Below are 18671 nucleotides of genomic sequence, written 5' to 3'. Positions count from 1 at the left end.
TCCCTAGGATCAACATCTTTTGATCACATATACTTCTGACAGTGCCAGTTGGAGGGGCCCAACCCCTGAGAGCACGTACATTTATGTATAAATTAAGACATACTAAAAAAAAAATACTCATAAAGTACATTTTATATAGTTAGTTATAAAAATATACTGTACTACTAATATTGTAAAATATACAAGTAGAGAAACTGATTAAGGAGAGAATACATGTGCACCCATGCGTGCATATACACGATTTGCTAACATTTTGAAGAACTGCCTTGTGTACCCCGGAGGTGACATAACATGACTCTGGAGAACACAGCTTTCTAAGGATAGGACATAAATTCTTTAGTACAGTATCTGCCGTGTCAAAACAACATGCTGTCAATTCTTCCCATCTCTTGCCCCCACCTCACATTACCTGCCCTTGATTCAGTCACCCAAAGCTATTGGCTACTTTCCCAACATAAAATGTTTCCACTGTCTGTCTGGAATACCTTCTGCTACCTGAAAATTCCCACTTACTCTTCAAGACCTGTCTCAAATGTTACCTCTTTCATGCAATTTCCTGGTCCCATTCTTTTTATTCATACCTTCATACACTACGGTGCGGTGATCATCGTCATTACTACCTCTCTTTCTTTCTTCCCCTAGATTCCAAGCATGGGTAAGGGCAGGGTCTCCCTTTTTAGACCCACCAAACCACAGGGCACCAAGTTATTAACATATGGCATAAAAATAATGATTACTTCTTCTATCTAAGTTACACATTATCAAATCAGAACATAAACTTCAGGACAGCATTATGTTTTCACGTGTTCTCAGACAGATATTCAAAAGCTACGAGTATAAAGAATAACCAAAGCTCTGCTTGGTTTAACTGGGGGAAATAATTAACAAAAATGTAGTCTAATAAGAGTATCAAAAAAACCAAGAACATTTATATACATTAGAAGCAGAGATTTTAAATACCTAAGACTTCTCTGATAGTAATTTCGATGACAGCTGCTAGGTACTGAATAGTTACCAAATGCCAAGCACAGTGCCGGGATATTGCATAATGGCCTCACTGAAGCTCCTTTCTGCTACCAAGTGCTCTAGTCAATTGCAACTCTGTTTCTCCTCTAAGCTGGCGGGTCCACGGAGCATTTCAGTGTTCACACCACTTGGCAAATCACTTTGTATTTGCAAAACTGTATCTTGCAAATCTCAAAATTATGAAATGTTAAGAACCAGAAAAGGGTTTAGAACTCATTTAATCCAGGCCCCTCATTTTACAGATGGGGGAACTGAGGCCCACAGAAGTGAATTCACTAAAGGTCACAAACATGTGAGAACCCAGGTATCCTAAACTGCCAGTTTATTTTCTTTGTTCCACCTCCTGCCTGAAAACAGAAATCACCTTTTCTCTTGGCCACTCACTAAAGTACCCATAGAGCTAATTACTGATTACCTAAGGAGGCATATTCATCTGCACCTAAATTACAGACTTTCTACGTTTATCTCTTCTACATACTGATATACTATGTTTAAATTTCTAATATGCAAGTATTTAAAACTAAGTCTTAAGCAAAAACAAAAACAAAAAACCAAACAAACAAAAAAACCCAAAACAAAAAAGCTCTTAGTTAGAATCATTAGTAAACCTTCTTACAACCCAGCACTTGGTACCTGAATGTGCTCTTTCGTGATGAGCCAGGGTCGGTGTGCTAGCAGCTTATTTATTTCATTAAGATTCTTCAGTCTTTGTGGTACGTATTCCAAGCCATTCAACCACTCAGCAATCCCTCCTGTCTTTAAAAATTCATCCACATGCATGTTTATTAAGTAAGAACACTGATGTCTAGCTGCAGCCTAAAACACAAAAAGAGTTCGGTGACAGAACCATCATGGTAAAAGTCTTAGTCTACTATTTCTAAACAAATCATTTATTTGGCATTTAATAATTTTAACACCAGTAAATTCTTTTCTTACAGATTCCTCTTCCTTCTGAAACTTCTATCACAATACTGCCATAGATTCCTGACTCCATACACGTGGCTGGTATCTGTATAAGCAAACACTTGTTACATGAAGGCAATTCCTTCCTCATCCAGAAGCTGGCACAGATCAACCTAGAATCCACTTTCTAGCTGTGTCAAGAAAATACATGTCCGTTTCATTATGGTAAGTGATATAAACTATATTCTACCTGAGACACAGTAAAAGCTCACTAACTTGTATTCTCCCCACTCAAGAAGGCAGGCTAATTTGGCCGTCTCTCTTACCCCGGCAAGATAACTGTGATTTCAGAATTATCTGTGCACATCAGCCCTACTGAGATAAGACTAAAGCCGGCGGACACTGTTCCTTCCTATGCAGTCAAAACCGCCAACCTGGGAAATCCATGCAAAGCAGACTTTTCACAGCTCTCTTCCCCAGGACTGCCTCTCAGCGAAATAGCACTGTTTGCTCGTTCTGTTTTCTGTATCTTGTTTATCTCTTAGTTTGTGATCATTCTAAGTCTGCCTTCGGCCTGTCGTCAACACTGTAAGCCGGAATTACAGTCTCGGGCGTGTTCATCAGTCGACAGAACACAGAACGCTGCCCTTCTCTTGTTTAAAACCGCAGGGAGTGCATAAACAGGATCATCACGTTAAACTAGCCTGCTAACTCCCCAGCTGTTCTCCTACACTCTCAACACATGGCACTTGGGCCATGTCCCTCCTCTTTTTCTCCACTAACAGTCCAACTGTAACACTGTTTCTTTCTATCCTTCTCGCTCCTGCTGCCTACCATCCCGATTTATAATTCTCTCCCCACCCCCAGCGAAACATTAACTAGTTTGTACCAAGTACGATACTTGGCAGTGTTATCATCCATTTAAGAATTCTCTTATCCAGAGTCTCCACTGGTGCTGAAACTTTCCTCTTCTTTGGCCAAATTAGTGATGCACTTCACGTATTAAACGGCTAAACAAGAGGTCACAACCAACCTGTTTCATATTCATAATAAAAACAAGGTGCCAGTAGCAAACCCCAAACTTGTGGGATATTAGGGCTATCGCTTTGGACCCTAGACGCATCATTAACAAGAGAAGAGACTGACACACTTAAATGAGAAATACACAGTGCCTTAAGGAATCTGAAAGCAGTCAAAATGTATCCAAGAGACGGCGTCCGAAAAGCCACGGGCTTCTTCAATTCTTAGTTCTACAAAACGATACGCAGCTCTACACACACGAACACACACACACTAGAAGGGCGGAGAAGGAGCGCGCGAGGACAACGTCCCGCGAATCAGGAGACGGGGAACCCAGCGCACCATTATTGCGATGTAGTGCCGGTGCGGCAGAGGAAGGGGGCCGTCCATGCGCAGCATGTAGAACTGGCTCCGCAGGAAAGACTCCAGGTACTGAGCGTGCAAACTCATGACCTGTGTGATGTTGTCCAGACGACCGGATGTAGAGTATTCTTCCACGAGAAAGTTAGTACGTTCATCCACTGTGTTTGCTTGGACAACCTAAACAGTCAAGAAACGCACAAAATGATTACCGAGAACTAACGTATCTTTCGTTGACCGAAATTATGCCACCATCGAAGCAAATGAATGTTCTTTTCATATGAACAGACACTGAAATTACGCAGTTGCTCAGGCTAGAAACAGAAAAAAAAAAAAAAAAAAAAAAAAAAAAAGCACCACTCTTTCTTGGCTCTGGGACCACCATTTATTAGACAACAAATGTCGAGTTATCAAACACTATACACACAGCTACGAGTCTGGAGAAAAGAAGCTTCCATCTGCTGCACCAGGCACATAAGGCAAAATTTTCAGGGCCCACTTGCCTGGCCGTTATTACACCAATTCGTGGTGAGGCGAAAGCAGTGGCGTTTGATTCATGTATTTACAATTTTATCGCAACGGCCCACGAAGATACTTAATCACATAATCTTAAGGCAAATATTTTCGGTCTGATCTTTTGCTTGTTTTCGTTCAACATTAAATAAAAAGCTTTCTGAAGTTCTTTTAGGGACAAAGGAAAATGTGATAATTTGTAGAAAGTGTTCATTGAAAAACTTAGTAAGGACACTAGAATACGGTCATTCGTATTTTCAGCCTATTGTATTAATGACTACAAACAAGGTTAGTTATTAAAATGGACGTCCTCCATCCCAGGGAATCAAAAGAACTTTCTCAAGAATAGATGAGTCCATATAGCTTTATACACAATGACAGCTTGGGCATCACACCAAGAATTGGCTCTGAAGGTGCTAAGAGCTTATCAGCACCTTGTAGAAGAGAGCTGGCTCTGTGGGAATTAATGGACATGAGATGAATATTTCTCTGATTGGTTCATTACTTACTGAAACTTTAGAATTAGAATTCCAGACTTAAGAATACATTCCCCACTTTAGATTCAGAATGCAATTCGAGCTCATGCATCGAGTTAACAGCACAGCCTGGTCTAGAATCCAGATTTTCTGAAGTCCAGGCTAATGGTCTTTCTAAAGACCCATACTGCTATCAGAAACTCTGTTTACTCTTTAAGGCTGGCTTCACAGTCTCTTCTGAAAAAATAAGTACAAATTACACAAAGGCACTATTGACTGAGGAAAATGTAATCCCAAAGGAAATACAATGTTTGAAAAGTGCGAACTGTGAGGAAATGTTAATTACAATGGTGTAAAAAAGCAATTTCAGTTCAGCTAGTTAAAAAGCCACATACACTTTCATTTGCCCATTTCCCCACATTTTGTCAACTACAGGGACCAAGTGATGTGAACAGCAGTAAGATCTAGGTCAACCACGTGTCATTAAAAAGAGATTTGTTGGTTTGGTTTTGTTTTCCCCAGCAGTTTCTTTTGTTTAACTGATGCGGAAGACATTAATAGATGCAAGAGGTCCCGAAAACAGTGGTGGCTTCTGCAAACCAGATGACCTTCAGATACACAGCGTGAACACAGCTGTTTCTGGAAGTCTTTATGTATATGAGGCAATCACTCCGCCAAGAGTGGCCCCTACCCTGTCTGAGGAAAATGGGCATCGGCACAGCTGTCTTTCTAATGACTGGTCACTACCAAGATCAGCTAGAGATGCCGAGTTCTCCAAACATTACTGTTAACTTTCCTTTAACCTTTCCATTCAAACGGTAAGGTCACTAAAAAAGCAAAATGAAGATGAAGAAAAACTGACACTGGCCATGACCTGGTAGACATTCTTCAAATTCTATTCTTCCCTTCTGTTCAGAAAATGCCCCGCAGATAAGAGCTGCTCTGTAAACAATCTTTTTTGACTACTTTAAGAACAGTATAGGAATGACGCTGATGCTCTAAGATGAATGTCTTTGCAGTAAATAGTCAATCAGCATATACAATCATATTCAGTAAGTTAATAACTCCTTCAAGCAGAGAAAAACTCCTCAATCAGTGGTTCTTAAACTTTTCTTAGCTCAAGTTTCTATCTGAGAGGCACCTAGGAATCTAGGAAGTCCTGCACATTGCTATGATCTTTCATAGAGATGTATATCCACAAAACAGGCACAAATCTTCTATTGGTTATAATTTCCTTTGCATTATGTTTTACAACCTCTCTTTCTTGCATTTACCATCTTGACTCCCCACCTTCACCAAAGGTACAGATTATACAGATTATATTGACATTCCGCCCAGAGACTTAGAACCAAAACAAAAGAGTAATTGCTAATGATGTAACAGCATGTTTTGTTTAATAGGTTTAGTTGGGAAACTCATATTTTCATTTCAAAATATTTATTTTCTTAACATTTATATAGCCTATATTCACCATGAAATGGTGGCTATTTAAAAACCCAAAAACCTTCAAGTTAATATTAAACTTAATTAAAAAAAAACTTCATTACTGTTAGCAGCTTTGTTCAGAAAAGTTATATTTGAAATCAAATAGGGCAGTATTTAATTTTTCTAACTGCATAGGACAACTAACTCTAAAATAAAAAGGCAGATTCTTATACACATAAACTTGTAAGTGACATTCAAAAGAAAATATCTCTGTGGTTCTCTGACATATAAATAAGAAACAAGAGCAAAACACAGGTTTACTTCCATATTAAAAATGGAGAGGGGAGCCTGGGTGACTCATTCGGTTGAGCGTCCACCTCTTAATCTTGGCTCAGGTCATGATCTCACAGTTAGTGAGATCAAGCCTCATGTTGGGCTCTGTGCTGACAGTGTGGAGCCTGCTTAGGATTCTCTCTATCTGCCCCTCCCCTCCCTGCAAAATAAATAAACTTAAAAAAATATTTAAAAAAATGGAAATATTCTTTGATATAATGAAGTTGCTTTTTTGTGAGTCACACTTAATGTATTTTAACACAGATAAACTTACTTCCTTCTCTGGAATAAAGGCACTTGGTCCTCTTGTCAAGGGTTGAGACACTCTGATTCTTTTATCCTGTTTTTAAAAGAAAAGTTTTATGTATTAATGATGACTTTCTAAGGAAAGTTAAATTGGTACAGATTTATTGCTGAGGTACTCAACCAAATTGAATAAATAAATAGAATTATATAAAATCAAAATAAAGTTTAAATCTCAGATCCCAGAAAATCCAGCAATCGCACTACTGGGTATTTACCCAGAGAATACAAGAACACTAATTCAAAGGGATGCATGCATCCCTATGTTTATAGCACCATTACTTACAATAGCCAAGATATGGAAGCAGCCCCAGTGTCCATCCATTGATGGATGGACAAAAAAGAAGTGAGATATTTCACTGTGTGTATGTATATATATGTATACATACACACAGTGGAATATCATTCAGCCATAAAAAAGAACGAAGTCTTGGGGCACCAGGGTGGCTCAGTCGGTTCAGCGTCCGACTTCGGCTCAGGTCATGATCTCGTGGTTAGTGAGTTTGAGCCCCGAGTCGGGCTCTGTGCTGACAGCTCAGAGCCTAGAGCCTGCTTCGGATTCTGTGTCTCCCTCTCTCTCTGCCCCACCCCTGCTTGTGCTCTGTCTCTGTCTTTCAAAAAATGAATAAACATTAAAAAAAAATTAAAAAAAAAAAAGAACGAAGTCTTGCCATTTGCAACAACATGAATGTACCTAGAGAGTATAAATAAATCAATTAGAGAAAGACAAATAGCATATGATTTCACTCATATGTGGAATTTAAGAAACAAAACAAACATACAAGGGGGAAAAAATAAGAGAGAGACAAAACAAGAAACACTCTTAACTGCAGAGGACAAACGGATGGTTGCCAGAGGGGAGGGGGGAGGGGGATGGGTGAAACAGGTGACTAAGGAGTGCACTTGAGACAAGCTCCGGGTGATGTAACGGAAGTGCTGAATCGCTACAGTGTATACCTGAAGCTAATAGGAAAACCGTATTTAACTAACTGGAATCAAAATAAAACTTAAAAACAAAAACAGATAATGGGGCAAGCTCCTATCCCAGCGCGGGATACACAGTGGCTTCTGAAATTTCATTTCCCTTGGTCATATTCTGTAGCACCAGAGATTTTTAGCCCATTTTTGACATAACTGAAAACGGTCGGTCTCCCTAATAAAATCGTATCTGATATTATACTAGCGGACTGTTACACCTCAATCTGAGCTACAACGAAAGGTGGAATTCAGAGGATTGCTTGCGACTCCTCAGAGCAATGACCTGACCTGTGGGGGTTTTTCCTGAATAAGGCAGGAATAAACATGCCCAAGATAAAGTTGTGAAGCTTTAAGAAAAAATGTGAAACATGGAGAAGTGGAGGTTCACTTAATCCAAGAAATGGAGAGCATAGTGATGCTTAGTGCAACTCTTGCTACACTGAGAAGGAACTGGTAGACCGCCAATGGCGTGTCTGAGGGTTAGAGTTTTTCAAGTTAGAAAATTTTTGTTAAAAAATTTTTAATTAAAAATATATTTGGTATCCCTATTTAAGTGTGATATCCACAAAGCCAGAAATATTTCAATCAGGTAATTATAACTTCTCTGCAGGCATGTTGAAGAGCAGAAATGGTCAGAGGGAGGCTCTCAAGTCTTTGAAGTCCTTCTTAGCCAGAAGGAGAGAGAGGAGAGCCACTTAATTTTCTATAATAAAAGCAATATTCTAAAGTTCTAAAAAAGAAGCCCTATGAAACCGTAACACAAAACTAGGGACTATGCTTACCCCACACACAAAAATTGTCTCAATATGGATTAAAGACTTGAATGGAGGGGTGCCCACTCTTGATTTTGACTCAGGTCATGATCCCAGGGTCGGGGGATTGGGCTCAGCATTGGGCTCCCTCTTCTCTGCCCCTCCCCCACCTGCATGAGCGTTCTCTCTCTCTCAAAAATGAAATAATAAACTTTAAAAAAATTAAAAATAGAACTACCATATGATCTAGCCATCCTACTGCTAGGAACTTATCTGAAGAAAATGAAAACACTAATTTGGAAACATATAAATACACCTCTATGTTTATTGCAGCATTATTTACAATAATCAAGATATGGAAATAATCTAAGTATTCATGAATGGATGAATGGATAAAGATGTAGTATACTGTATATGACAATGGAATACCTTTTAGCCATAAAAAAGAAAGGAATCTTTCCATCTGTGGCAACACGAATAGACCTTGAGGACATCATGCCAAATGACGGAAGTTAGACAAAGGTAAATACTGTGTGATTTCACTACATGTGGAATCTAAATGATAAAACAAATGAACACACAAAACCAAACCAAATTCCTAGACAGAGAAAACCGATGGCTGACTCCCAGAGGGGAGAAGGGTGGAGAGGTGGGCAAAGTGGTGAGGAAGACAAAGAGGCACCAACTTCCAGTTATAAAACAAGTAAGTCACGGGGATCGATGTGCAAGCACGGCGACTACGGTCAATAATATTGCATAGCAAATTTGAAAGTTGCTAAGAAAGTAATTCTTAAAAAGTTCTCATCACAAGACCAAAAAATGTGGAACTCTGCATGGTGACAGACGGTAACTCGACTTTTGCAATGTAGGTGAGCGTCGGATCATTACGTTGTACACCTGAAACTAACACAATGTATGTCAATGTCACGGTTGACAAAGATTATAAAGACTGCGTGGGAAATCAAACATGAGAACAGAGGTCTACTGGAAACGAGTGTACTAAGTTTCAGATGCCACCAAGTCCTCCTCAGGAAACCTGTAAACTGAGGAAGCCACTCTAAACTAGTAGTAGGCAGTATCTAGTTCACGTGACCTCGTCTCCTGGCCACAGCAGACTAGACAAATCAACACAGAGGCTCATCTGCAGCCTACGGGTGCCTTGATGTAAAAGTTCTGCCCAAACAGGAATTGAGGGTACTCAGCTGGACCACTAAGATCTAGAGTTGCTAGACTTGTATGAAAGGAATGCACTGTGACAGAGAGAAGAGCAACAAAATAGCACTCAGAAGCAGAGAGAACACAAGAAGGAAGCATTAGAGGAGGCAACAATAGTACCTGCTTCCAAGGAGAACAGCACTGGAGTTTCTATGGAGTTACTAGAGGAAGTCAAGTCTAACCATGGGCTCTCCTGTGTCTTTTTCTCCCTTCCTCCTGCCCCTTTCTCCCTCCATGAGGTAGCCAGAATCTTTTTTATTCCTTACAATCAGAAAGCCTACCAAACACAAAATAGCTAATCAAATCCCTTACTTCAATCACAGTTACAAAACAAACTGACAAAAGTAGGCGGCCAGGCATTTAATGAGTTTTTGAGAACCTAATCAGATACTGCGTCAGACTCGGGGCATACAGAGGAAGTGAAACAGAAAGGGTCCCTGCCCTCATGAGCCTGGCACACAATCCCCATCAATTTTCGGAATCGTATCAGAATAAATACATTGAATGATGATCACCTAAACCTGCTCAAGTTTCAGAAAGGCATCTAGGCTGTATTTATCAAGTAATGATAAGCATATCGCAGCCTACTGGTCAAATACACTAGAGGACTCCACGTAAAAAGGAGTGATTTAGAATTTCTAATATTGGTATTTCCGGTCTACATCAACCACAATCTAGTTTTACCCAGAAAAATAATTTAAAAGAAAATAACAGCTTTCTTCCCTCTGCTAGCCTCTGTAAGTTATAGCAAACAAAATTTCAAATATTCTCTTTATAGTACAGCCTAATGCAGTCATACATGAAAAGTAATTTCCTTGATGACTAATCATTTCAAATGAAAAAAGCAGTTAAGAGACTGTGAGGACCAATCACAGGTGTGAGGAGGAAAATGCCAATGGGGAGATGAGTGGAGGTTTTTATGTCCTTTAGAAATAATAAATAAAATTCAAAGAAAATAAGGGAAGGAAAAATAAACTAAAAGTGTACAAAGGGACTGTGGGAGACAAAGAATGATTTACTACTAATATGACTGGTTTCTAAAAATCACTATGTAATTCAGTTAATAAATCAGGTCATGATTTCAGGGTTCGTAGGACTGAGCCCCACAACTGGCTCTGCGCTCACAAGGCAGAGCCTGCTTGGGATTCTCTCCCCCCACTCTGCCCCTCCCCTCCTCACGCTCTCCCTCTTTGTGTGTCAGAAATAAAGAAACTTTATATAACAACAACAACAAGCATCCAGGACTGATTTCCTACCTCATTCATACTCCGATTAACTTTTCTGAAGTCCCTAGACCTGTGTTGCCTTGTAAGGTAGCCATCAGCCACATGTGACTACATCTAGATTAATTAAAGCTAAATAAAGTTAAAAGTACAGTTCCTCAGACACACTAGTCACACTTCACACACTCACCAGCCACATGCGCCCATGGCTACTGCAAAGGACAGTGCAGACATTCCCGTGTGCCAAGGCAGAAGGTTCTGCCAGACACCACCGCTCTAGACTCTTCATTTACTTTTTTAAAATCACATCTTAGGCATTTTTAATGCCTTTTTGACACGAGAAATGATTTCTCTGCTGAGCTATCAGTTTGATGATCACACCTCCTCAATCCCATAACCAAGCATCTTAACGTAATTGCAGAAATGCTCTCAAATTAAGAGTGAATCCAGAGAAGGACAATTCAGGAAAAACACACAAAATCGGCCAGTTCCAAGAATTGTTATCTCCGTTTCTGTTCGTGTTACAGATCGTCTCCAGAAAAATAAAAACTGTTTCTCCCTTTCAAAAAATTATGCTAAGAAACACGTAAGACCTACCCTCGGGACAAGTCAGGTAGTACGGTACAGTATTGTTAACTGTTAAGTACAATGTTATACAATAGATGTCTAGGACTTTTTCTCTTGCACAACTGAAATTTTATACCCACTGAACAACAACTCTGCTTTTCCCTCCCCCCCCCCCCAGCCCTTGGCAACCACCACTTTTGTGGTTTTCACACAAACGTGCTCTTCAGATCCCAGCTGAGATGCTCCTTACACAATGGCCAGTTTTCTTGCCTCCTTGCATGATTCAGATGTGTCTCCTGTGCAATTCTACCCCTGGTTGCTTCCATAACGCCGGACCACCTGATCTACCTAGTCTTTGACCATTTTTACACTTTTCCTAGACATCCTCTGCCTTTGTTTCATGAATAGTCGTTCTCTCAAGTGAGTATTTTCTTCCAGGGCTTCCATCTTCCTTACATAAAACCACATTTACTGAATGGTGTGACAGTCACTGTCCTGGGGAGAGGAGGGCGGAGAGAAAAGGGCAGGTGAATGAAAACGAGCAAGCCATGCAATGGACTCCTTGTATCTGGCTCTTCTCTGCCCTTCAGTCTGGCTTTGGGGCGTTCTGATTGGCCTGTGACATCACCTGTTTGTACTCTCTGCACCTTAAAACCAAGCTTAAAACTAACCTTCTATCCCAGAGCCACTGTCCCGTCTCACCTTCCTGTCTGAGTTATGAAATCACTGCAATGCACCAGTAGCCCTGGTTCCAATTCAGAGTTCTCTTTGACTCTGCATCCTACGAGTCTGTGTTCAAACACTCGACAAATCCTGTAACTGCCTTTTCCCAACTAAAGCTTTAAGTCATCCTCTCCACAGATCCTCCCCAGCCACAGGAGTTGAGAAATACTTTCCTCTCACAAATAAGAATAATTTTCACTTGGAGGTCTTAGCTTTCCCTCTTTTCGGGAGGCTTTGAGAACATAACACACACAAAAATGCAAAGCACCTGGGGGGCTCAGCCGGTTAAGCATCTGACTCTTGATTTCAGGTCAGGTCATGATCTCACACTTCATGAGTTCGGGCCCCAGGTCCAGCCTGGCGTCGAGCCCCACACTGACACTACCAGCATGGAGCCTGCTTGGGATCTTCTCTCTCAAAAATAAACATTTAAAAAAAAAATGCAAAGCACAATACAAAATAAGGTCTTAGTTTTATTTTTCTTCTGCCAATTTTCCCTAATGCAAAACAAAACAAAACACCCAAACTAGAAGAGCTATATTTTCTCAACAGATGCTGCTCTAATTCAAGAATTCAAGGGTTGTTCTAGAAGTGAAAGTCACCTGCAGCTGCATTAGTTTTGAGAAGAATAGTGCCATATTTTCCTCTTTCCAAGTATAAAACTAATATCTTATTCTGCAGAAACAAATGGTTTTGTTCGTACTAGCGACTCTTGCACAATGGCCTTGTTTTATTCCTACAAACATCTAAAATCCCAGGGCGCCGGTCTGGCTCAGTTGGTGGAGCATGTGACTCTTGATCTTCGGGGTTGTGGGTTCAAGCCCCACGTTGGGTTTAGAAAAATAAAAAAATGTAGAGACATCTAAAATCCCAAAATTAGGCCTTAAGGTTTTTGAAGCTACACTGTCCATTACAGTAGCCACTAGTCACAATGTGGCAATTGAAATTTAAGTTAACATTAAATAAAGTTAAAAATTCGGTGCCTTAATTACACTTGTCATGTCTGATGGTGTGCAATAGTCACATGTTGCTAATGAGTGTCATGCTGTATACAATGCCAATCTAGACTTTTCGAATCATCACCAAAGGGTCTATGGTACAGCATTGCTCCGTAACATCAATCAGTCCTGACTTTAGCAACTGGGATGTTGCAAAAACACAGAATGGTTACAATTTCAGGGATGAATATAAGCATAATAAACATGTATCACGTATTACAGTCACTTTATGGAAATCAAATCAAAGTTAATTTGCATATTAAAACTGGAAAACCAACAAATTAACTGTAATGGCAGAAAAGCCGGAAGATCCCATTCTTTGGAGTCTTAATTTGATGACAATGTTCAAATTACTAATGAAAAAGAAGAAAGTCTCTAAAATGTTGACTTTAGTGTTAAAAAATCAAAGGGTATAGAAAATTTCAAGAAACTTTAGACAACAGTAAATGTAATTGTGCTTTGTTTTCAAATGTCTTCGCAGTCACAGGATTTGTTTACATTTTTTTTCCCACAAAACTCTGTAATTTCAATCAAGAAAAAAAATAGTTATAGGAATTGATATTCTGTCAGTTCTATGTGTTTTAAGATTGTTTTACAAGGGTTTTAAGGTCAAGAATGCTACCATAAGGAAAGTTTCTTTTTTTCAGATATGTCATTATCGCTGAAAGAAATTGTGCTTGAAATTCATCAGCAGAGATTATGCTTATTAAGTAATAATCTGCTAGAAAACACTGAAAGGATGAAGATTAATTATATTTAGAAAGTTGCTTCTTTTGACATGCAACAGCCAAGCAGTTTTCCAGATAACTTTATATAAATTAATCCCAATAGGAAATTAAGATACTTGGAAGTTAGGAATTGTTAAAATTATGAGTTTTTAGAGGTAATCAACAAATTACTTGGCTCTAAAAAGCTGACTGCTCAGCGGAATTAATTTCTGCACTTCCTGCTCCTAAATACTTTTAATTAAATTTAATTTTTACCCATCTCACCAGTTTACAATGGAAAAGCAAAACACATACACATTCTATTTATTAAAATGTAAAAACCGCTTATGAATTTATCTCTATAGGACAGAAAAATACTGAGTAATATGTACAATTAATTTTTTACATAGAGACACTTACAAGAAGAGGTTTTTTTTTTCTTTTTATATCTTCAACATATAAAAATTATGGCAAGAACACCTGGGTGGTTCAGTCGATTAAGCGACTGACTCTTGATCTTGGCTCAGGTCATGATCTCACAGTCTGTGAGATCGAGCCCCACATCAGGCTCACACTGACAGCCAGAGTCTGCTAGGGATTCTGTCTCCCTCTCTCTCTGCCCTCCCTTGTTCTCTCTCTCTCTCTCTCTCAAAATAAATAAATAAACTTAATAAAAATTTTTAAAAATGATGGCAAAACAGAGATTTGACTCTACGGAGCATACTAATCCCACAGTTTTAAAAGATATCCTGAGAAGACAGTTTTATAGCTTCAACATTCTTTTTTTTTTTTAACACATGACGGTGACAAAACATCTGACATATGAAACACATGCCCCAAAGAGAGTTTTTAAGTGTGACTATAAGAAAGCCAACTGCAATTATCAACACGAATAGTACATTTCGGTTGTTGAATCTCCTTTTTTTACAGACGTTTCACTTTGGCACAAACCACTGCAAAAAGGGCAGAGATGGACAGGTGGCTCTATGCTATGAAATAATGCTGATGCCATTTTTTTATTCCTTGGCAGACAATTTCAGGAATAATGGCTGGCTTTATAAAAATTGATGACATTACATATTTCAGAGGAAAAGGGCAAATGGAGAGGAACAGAGATATAAACTCTCTCTATCCATACCTTAATGAGAAAAGAACAGGCTTCACGATGAACTACAATAGAGGTAATTTTACGGTAAATTCACATTTAAATTTCTGTAATGATCTGGAATATACCTTATGTTCCCACCACCCCAAAATGGCCTAAAAGACAATTTAACAAAATTGTGACTTCTCCTACACTAGATTATAATACGTATTAGCCTACCTGATATTATAATAATGGAGATCTAAGGTTATTTTGCGAGAAAAGATATGGAAGCAGAAATGGCAATTGGACTCAGGGGGAAATCTCACCAACATCTCTCCTATTCCTTAGAGTGAAGGGTGGTGCAAAGAACCAACGGGCCTCAGAAGCCGAGCCAGGCATCGGAGGGTGTGGCAGAAATGCACTGACACTCCAAAGAACACTTCAAATTCCCCTTCACAGGGAGGGGATCCTGCCTCATTCTCAGGGCCTGGGCCCAGGAGTGGACTCCTTTGAACTGATCTAGTAAAAGAAAGCCTATCGAGTCCTTCCTACGACAGTAGCTCCAACCCTAGGTAGAATCACAGGAAGAACAATGCAAAGACCTTGTTGACTGTGAACTTCAGCATTAACAACACACACTGATGAAAATTTTAACTTGCAATCTCATAACACTTCCACCAAAAGCAATGCACTCATCAAGTGTATTTGTTCCAGTGATGTCTTTACCTCCTCATTCCCTTACTAGGCTGCCCAGTCCAGGTGGGCTCAGAAAGTGCTTTGTTCATCTTTGAGGATTTCATCTTAATACAGTATACAGTGTGAGGGAAACGTCTCGTCCATTTCTGGAAGTTTTATGTAATTGTCATTTAAATTTTTTTTTTTTTTAACATTTATTGATTTTTGAGACAGAGAGAAACAGAGCATGAACGGGGGAGGGTCAGAGAGAGGGAGACACAGAATCTGAAACAGGCTCCAGGCTCTGAGCTGTCAGCACAGAGCCCGACGCGGGGCTCGAACCCACGGACCGTGAGATCATGACCTGAGCCGAAATCGGCCGCTTAACCGACTGAGCCACCCAGGCGCCCCTGTAATTGTCATTTAAATAATAGTATTTATCTATTTCATTTTTCAAAAAAGGAGCTCCAAGAAATAATGAGACATCATGATTAAGCAACTCTCATTAAAAAAATTAAAAACCTTGGTGTGCCAAAGTAGTAGGAACCATCTGGGAAATTTGTTTTACCAACTGTGGGCCTAAAGATAGACAAACTCACCTATGGAGAAGTATTATTTATCACTAGCAGGAATCAGTAATCATAGTTGTTGCGGTAGGTGTATCTAAGTACGCAAAGATGAATACGTCTCATCCCACCAATAATTAAACATGTATATCCATAGAGCAAAGGGTAGCTACTGAGTTAAATTTGCACTGCAGAATAGCTGAATTTCTAAATGAAAAATTTCTAAATGACTTTCTAAATGTTGGCTAGTGCAAAATCTCTTAAATTTTACTCATTAGAACACACGGTGAACACCTGTGCAAAGTGCAGGCAAGTACTTCCATTTTCATACTGACTACGGGATAGCAAACTTGCAAAAACGAAAGGACCACTAGCACCCTGTACAGCCACAGAGTGGCACAAATTTACAAAGGTGGAAACATTAAAAACAAATCGGAAGCTAGGATAGTCTTTAAACAGCACAAGTAATATCATACTGCTAGCTAGGTAACCCTTCAGACTGGAGTCAATCTAAAATCGTGTTCATGTCCAAGGTCACCCGAGAGGCGAGCAGCAAAGAACACACCCCCCTTTCTACGCTCCATGTAATGCCACAGAGTAGCATGAATCCATCAAGTTAGATTCACCTATAAATTGAAAGTTGGTAGTTCTAATACGGCAAGTCTTTTCTGTATTCTGTGGAATTCAGATATATTTGAGCCAGCATTCCCCAAGACTCTGTCTTCCCTTTTTTATGTCTATTGAAATTCTCCCCATTCCTTGAGGTGCTAAGATCCAGCTTCAATACTGTCTCTTTTGGGCTCCCCTCCCCCCATTCCTGCCAATTCCCAAGCTCTGCTATGAATTTAAAGCTATTCTTCTTAAGAGTCACAATTTTGTTTCTCTTACAGCTATTAATGTGTATCATTATCTTATTACTCCTCTCAAACAATAAATAAGCACCTTAAAGAGCATGATCGATTTCTGATGCAATATCTGTAGTATTGCGTAACACAGCAACATGAAAATAATAGCCACTCGTATATTTGTTGCACTGAACTTAGGAGACAGGAGTCTGGTTCAGGCTCTTCCATCCTTTTACTCTTCTTTCAGCATGGCAAGAGCATCCTATGGACTTGAGGTCATTCTCTGTATTCTTATTGAGAAACAAGAAGTTAAACTAATAAACACAGTCCTGGATATCAATCCATTACCTTCCTCGTACCCTCCGAGTTCCCTATGTGACACTTTTTCCCACTTGTTTATTTTTTTATATTGATAGAACAAGCAATATCTGCAATTTCCTATAATCTGTAGTATTTTCTAGAAATCAGTAATAATGTTATAACACGCTGTGACACTAATCTTGAGCCACAAAGGCTCCTATATAAGTTTTTTGGCATTGAGCACTTTTTTTAAGAGATGCAGAAGTGCTGACTATGCTATTAAAATTTTGGGCTAAAGCCCAAGAAAATGAGGAGAGAGAGGCGCCTGGGTGGCTCAATCAGTTGAGCGTCCAACTCTTGATTTAGGCTCAGGTCATGATCCCAGAGTCATGGGATTGAGCTCTGTGTGGAGCCTGCTTGAGATCCTCTCTCTCAAAAAAAAAAAAAAAAAGAAGAGAGAACTATTACTCTTTGTATCTGAGATAATGCAAATCTGTAATAACTACCTAACTCAATACTTCCCTATTAACATACAGACAATATACTTTTCTACCACCAATTATAGGATCTCTCCCTAAGTTCCCCAAAAGTATTAACAAGAGCCTTACATCCCTATAAACAGTTTTTAAAGTTTTGTATTCTGTAATAATAAAAACTCTCCTTGATTTTACAAAGATTTACTATTAAAATTATGTACTCGTTAGATTCAAAGAAATTAAAATTGTGAGTTTTAGAAAGTAAGACTCCTATTAGAGACAAATACAGTTACATAATATTCTGATGATAATCAGTATATGGTCGATAGTACAAGTCTTTTGGAGAAACAAAAAAAGTGCTGTGAATGTAGTTCCCTTGGTATATAGGGAAACACAGTCTTTTTCTTTTTAAATGTTCACTTACTGATTTGAGAGAGAGAGATAGCAAGCAAGCAGGGGAGGGGCAGAGAGAGAAGGAGAGAGAATCCCGAGCGGGTTCTATGCTGTCAGCACCGAGTCGAACGCTGGGCTCAATCCCACAAACCATGAGATCATGACCTGAGTTGAAACTAAGAGTCAGATGCTTAATCCACTGAGCCGCCCAGGCGCCCCAATGGAAACACAGTTTTAAATCAAACTTCTATAACTCAGCATCTACTGACTAGGTTGTAAGAAAATCAAAAGGCCTTTATGTCACCCTACTGGAACACAAAACGCCAGGCCAGTTTCCAGATCCTTCAAGCCACAGTGATTAACAAAATACAGATCCCTTGCTTAGCTTAGAGGACGCAAAGGAAGAAAACATTAAATACAGTTGATTTCTAGAGATTCGCAAAATGTAAGCATTTTCACCACTTGAAAACCAATACTTCTTTACACACTGAGTATTCAAAAATAACAAGAACTCATGCTCTTCTTTGAATGGAGAAAATACCTTTCACATAGCCTTCCAGGAACACAACAGCTGAGCCAATTAAAGTATGCTTGATTTTACGTTGAATTATACTCAACCTCAGTTTTAGTGAAATTTAAAAAGAAAAATGGAAGTTTTTGCATGGCTTTGAAAAGAACTGTTGTGTTTTAATTTTTGCCCGGAATAGAAAAATCTGATCTGTAAATTCTCATTAAGTTCATTTCTGTTCTAAGTTGTCAAAGTCTATAAACAGAGGACTACAAAATTGTGCTTTAATATTCACAAGG

At 39.2% G+C, this 18671-nt stretch overlaps 1 protein-coding gene across 1 annotated transcript in view; it reads right to left on the bottom strand.

Moving 5' to 3' along the window:
• SESN3 (sestrin 3) overlaps nucleotides 1–18671 on the bottom strand; it is a 73914-nt gene that overhangs the window by 23071 nt on the left and 32172 nt on the right. The window contains exons 2-4 of the mRNA XM_030331323.1: nucleotides 6331–6396; nucleotides 3292–3489; nucleotides 1660–1842 (exon numbers count right to left, since the gene is read on the bottom strand). Coding sequence (XP_030187183.1) covers nucleotides 1660–1842; nucleotides 3292–3489; nucleotides 6331–6396 — 447 coding nt within the window. The remainder of the gene's footprint in view (nucleotides 1–1659; nucleotides 1843–3291; nucleotides 3490–6330; nucleotides 6397–18671) is intronic.

This window comes from Lynx canadensis, chromosome D1 (assembly GCF_007474595.2).
Source record: "Lynx canadensis isolate LIC74 chromosome D1, mLynCan4.pri.v2, whole genome shotgun sequence".
NCBI lineage: Eukaryota > Metazoa > Chordata > Mammalia > Carnivora > Felidae > Lynx > Lynx canadensis.
Note: the sequence above shows the minus strand (reverse complement) of the source record. Positions and strands in the feature narration are given on the sequence as shown.